This window comes from Micropterus dolomieu, linkage group LG15 (assembly GCF_021292245.1).
Source record: "Micropterus dolomieu isolate WLL.071019.BEF.003 ecotype Adirondacks linkage group LG15, ASM2129224v1, whole genome shotgun sequence".
NCBI lineage: Eukaryota > Metazoa > Chordata > Actinopteri > Centrarchiformes > Centrarchidae > Micropterus > Micropterus dolomieu.
In genome coordinates, this window is record NC_060164.1 from 12,457,044 (window position 1) to 12,462,089 (window position 5,046).

At 39.3% G+C, this 5,046-nt stretch overlaps 1 protein-coding gene across 2 annotated transcripts in view; it reads right to left on the reverse strand.

The window, feature by feature from the left end:
• The window catches only part of LOC123983881 (muscular LMNA-interacting protein), a 26,999-nt gene that overhangs the window by 16,045 nt on the left and 5,908 nt on the right, over window positions 1-5,046 (reverse strand). For both annotated transcript variants that reach the window (XM_046070315.1, XM_046070314.1), the window contains exon 8: window positions 4,016-4,138. In XM_046070315.1, the coding sequence (XP_045926271.1) occupies window positions 4,016-4,138 (123 nt within the window). The remainder of the gene's footprint in view (window positions 1-4,015; window positions 4,139-5,046) is intronic.

The following is a 5,046-nucleotide window of genomic DNA, read 5'->3' on the forward strand; positions in this document are numbered from 1 at the left end:
GGACACCGAGACCATTTTACACGCCTTCATCTCATCACGCCTGGATTATTGCAACAGCCTTTTCACCTGTTTAACCCAAAAATCTATTGATCGACTCCAGACTGTCCAGAACTCAGCTGCCAGGCTTTTAACCAGAACAAAGAAATATGACCACATTACTCCTATTTTAGCTTCATTACACTGGCTCCCAGTATGTTTTAGAATTGACTTTAAAATTCTATTGATCACTTTTAAAGCTCTTCATGGCCTCTCGCCTTGTTATATTTCTGACCTTTTAGTCCCATACACACCAGCACGCACCTTGAGATCCTCAGGCAGAGGTCTGTTGTCTGTTCCAGAGTCTCGACTGAAAACTAAAGGGGACAGAGCGTTTGCTGTCAGGGCCCCGAGGCTCTGGAACAGCCTGCCCAAGGAAATCAGGTCGCCTGAGTCAGTGAACTCTTTTAAGTCCCTTCTTAAAACATACTTTTATAGGAGAGCCTTTCCCGATCTTATTTGACTTTATTTTATCCCTTTTATTTTATTGTATTTTACAAATTTTATATTTATCTTAAACGTGTATTTTAGTCTTTTCAGTGTTTTCATGCTTTTATCTTGTATTGTTTTTGTATTATTGTCTCTTGGGTATTATTGTCTTTACACTTGTTAAAGCACTTTGTAACTTGTTTTTGAAAAGTGCTCTACAAATAAAGATTATTATTATTATTATTATTATTATTATTATTATTTCCCTGATGTATTTAACCACCTTTTTATATCACCTTAGTTAGTTAATAGTTTCACTGTAACCAAGGAATTGTGTGTTGCCTATTTCTACGTCCCTGCCAAGAGAATATACCCTTTAGATATGAGACTGACTGATTGATTTAAGATAATTGAGCGATTATTAACTAACTGATCACTGGTGAATAATTGTATAATTATTAAAAGCTACCTAGAGGTCCGGAGACTCTAGGATTATAACAACTCCGGTGGTGCCCCTTCTTTTTCAAACGAGAGCTTTTTATGGATTGATATTTTCTGAATATTAAAATTCATTATTGGGTATTAATTCTCTAATTTATTAAAATTCATAGCTAGTTTAGACATGCTACACAGTCAACTTACACTGTAAATTTCCAGTTTATTGTTGACCCTTTTCTCTCTCTTTCTCGCCTGCCATTCACCAGTCTTGTGCAGAGTTTAGTGCATGCTGTGCTGCTGACAACTGCATGCACGTCGCGGTATTATTTTCTGCTTAACAGGACCATGGGATATGATCAAAGCTCGGGAAAAAAATATTAAAATGTGAGCATTGAACGTTCCCAAGTTTGAGAATGAATCACAATGCTCAAACTATAATGTCATTTAACCATGTGCCAGTTCAATCCCGAGACCGGCAGGATGAATTTGGGTGTGGAAAGTAAAACAATCAGTGCTTGCCTTCCCTCATTTACCACCACTGAGGTGCCCTTGAGCAAAGCCCATAACCCCAACTGCTCCAGTGGAGCTGCTCAGTGGCCAGCAGACCAGGCTGCGGTTGTACGGGGCAGCTTCCAAGTGTGATTGTGATCAGGGCCTTCCTGCAAATCATAGGCGGAGTTGGGGGTGGTTAATTGGGCTAAAGCCCCAAATCTTTTGTATAAGCCCCGGATCTTTTAAGTTTTTAAAATAAGTTAATTTCCCTTCAAAAGCAAAAGCTCTTTTATGTCGGTTTGCCAACCCTTAATGAACACTAAAGAAGAAGAAAAATAGAACACTTCTTCTTTGTCGTCGTGATAGGAGGCAGTTGTCTGTGTTGTTTCACTGGCGCCCCCTCAGTGAGCGAGATTGCTAGTTAACCAGCTGATGTTATGGACAAAGTCTTTTATGCGGAGAGGTAAACTTCACCGGACGTTCACAGACAGAAGCACAGTGAACCGTGGACAAGTGTTTCAGGTTTGTGAGTCCGCAGCTCTAACACTTAAGTGAGTTAAGTGACTGTATTGCTGGCTAGTTAGAAGTTATTAGGTCATATTATCTCGCTATTAGAGATGTTCGGCTGATTCTGAGGCTTGTTTCCCTCCTTTGAAGTGCACAGTTTCAATACATTGTGCTTGAGCTTGTATCAAATGATCATCTCAGGGCATTTTACAGCTAATCTCGGCACATTTGTGGGATAAGAAGGGAGAATAGTTGAGAAATATGGTGATAAAGATTGGAAAGACATGAGAGAGTATGAGAACGTATGAGGACATTTCTTCCTGATGATAAATATACCAAGTAGCCTATAGGTGTACCTACTGTAAAATAATTTAATATCGTGGAAAAGTTTGTTTTCTTTCATAATTTAATTCAAAAATACAATCAGATAAATATTTCAAGCCTTTTTTCGTTTTAATCTACATCATTAGGGCTTACAGCTCATTGAATCAAAACTCTAGTATCCCAAAATTTATTAGAATTTCAGAATAAATTATTTCTTATACAGAGCTCTTATCAGTTAATTAACTCAAAAAACCTGCAAAAGTGTCTTTAATCTCTCAGTCTGGTTCTGGTGCTTACAAGTAACTTTTCCACCATATTAAATTTTTTTTGAGATTTGAGATGTTCCTGTACTAATGTAACAAAAGTAATAATAGGCTAGTTTAATGAATATCACTGTCTAATCACATCACATGTCTGAATCTCATAAATAACCCTTTTTGACTTTTATTGCACACATGAGACTAAAATTATTTGTTTCAGTGAGTTATGGTGGCGTTTCGGCCTCAGTCTAAAAGTGCTGCTATAAGTTTTACATGCCACCAGATGCAACTGTGTTTGCTGAAGCCCCAAAGCTTCATAATGCTTCATCCACTCATCACTACTCGCTAGCTAATGTCAGCTGATCTGACTGTGTGACTGTGTGAGATGAGTCAGCTAGGGAAGAGGAAGGACAGGCATCACAGCAAGGGACAGCAGCTGGATTAACTGCAAATTAGTGATCTATGGACTCCAGAAGAAATTTAAAAGTGAAAGCAGCTGAAATGAAGGAGGGACAAGAGATGAAAATGTGTGAAGAAAGGAGTGAATGGAAGATGAGTAAAGGGAGCACAGATGCCAGAAGTAAATGTAAGAGAATAAGATATGCATTTAATATTTTTTGCATCTTAGATTTATGATCAGTAGGGGTGAGAGAACAACGGTGGTGACCATAAAGGAGCTGAAATTCGTAAAGTAAATTAGGGATGCAACCTAGTCCTTTTAAGCTAATGAGGAAATGTTTTGTTTTGGGTTTTAATGTGGGTTTTATCCAGAAATCACATAGAAAAAAGATTATTCGAAGATTCGATAATCATTTTATAATTGCATCACAGCCCTCTGCAGCGTAATCAAATGGAATCTTGAGATGCTTAATGGGAAAAAATCTCCCTGGGGCTGCATGCCCCCGGACCCCCCTAGGTTTGGGCTAAACCCCAAATGTTTACACCGTCTGGCTCCGTCCCTGATGCAAATGAGAAGTGAAGCTCTCTTAATAAATAAAGGTTAAATAAACAAAATGTGTATTGTTTTTCTGATTGGTTTTCCTCTTTCATGTTAATGTTAAGTGTCAAAGTGATATAATAGAAATTGTAGATTTTGTGATCGTTACTAAAATAACTGCTCTTTTAAAACCAACAGCTGCTTGTGCTGTTCACACCAGCTACAAACAAGTCTGTTGCACACTTACATTTGATGAAAAGTAAACATACAATATTTACACAAATCTAGACATGTTTGAGACCTGATGGACAGCACAAAAGTGGATCATAGAGTTGTTTCTTTAGTCATTTCAAACTCTTTTTCTTCCTTGAAAACTTGTCAAAGTTGGAGTCCACTGTGCCTGTCATGAAACTCATGAGACACTTCTCTTTTAACAGCCACACTTTAAGCCCTTGAGTGTGCGTGATACAAAAACCACAGACTTGGGTATCTTAGTATCACTCAAAATTAAAATAAATCTGCTATGTGGGTTTGAAAACATTAACAGACACAGATTCCTACACTATAGTGTGAACCAATGCCATCTGCATACCTTTTTGTTGTCAGTTAAGGTCTGCTTGACAGCAAACAGCCTGAAGGGGTTTGGATGAAATTCTTCCTCCTCCACTGTCAGTCTTGGAATGGCCGTCATTGGGCGAATAACCCCAGGCTTCGTCTGGACAGAAGGGTTCAGAGTTTGGCAGCAGAGAGGAATTACAGTGGGTACGGAAAGTATTCAGACCCCTTTAAATTTTTCACTCTTTGTTTCATTGCAGCCATTTTCCAAAAATCAAAAAAGTTCATTTTATTTCTCAGTAATGTACACTCAGCACCCCATCTTGACAGAAAAAAACAGAAATGTAGAAATTTTTGCAAATTTATTAAAAAAGAAAAACTGAAATATCACATGGTCATAAGTATTCAGACCCTTTGCCGTGACACTCATATTTAACTCAGGTGCTGTCTATTTCTTCTGATCATCCTTGAGATGGTTCTACACCTTCATTTGAGTCCAGCTGTGTTTGATTATACTGATTGGACTTGATTAGGAAAGCCACACACCTGTCTATATAAGACCTTACAGCTCACAGTGCATGTCAGAGCAATTGAGAATCATGAGGTCAAAGGAACTGCCTGAAGAGCACAGAGACAGAATTGTGGCAAGGCACAGATCTGGCCAAGGTTACAAAAAAATTTCTGCTGCTCTTAAGGTTCCTAAGAGCACAGTGGCCTCCATAATCCTCAAATGGAAGACGTTTGGGACGACCAGAACCCTTCCTAGAGCTGGCCGTCCGGCCAAACTGAGCTATCGGGGGAGAAGAGCCTTGGTGAGAGAGGTAAAGAAGAACCCAAAGGTCACTGTGGCTGAGCTCCAGAGATGCAGTCGGGAGATGGGAGAAAGTTGTAGTAAGTCAACCATCACTGCAGCAATCCACCAGTCGGGGCTTTATGGCAGAGTGGCCCGACGGAAGCCTCTCCTCAGTGCAAGACACATGAAAGCCCGCATGGAGTTTGCTAAAAAACACCTGAAGGACTCCAAGATGGTGATAAATAAGATCCTCTGGTCTGATGAGACCAAGATAG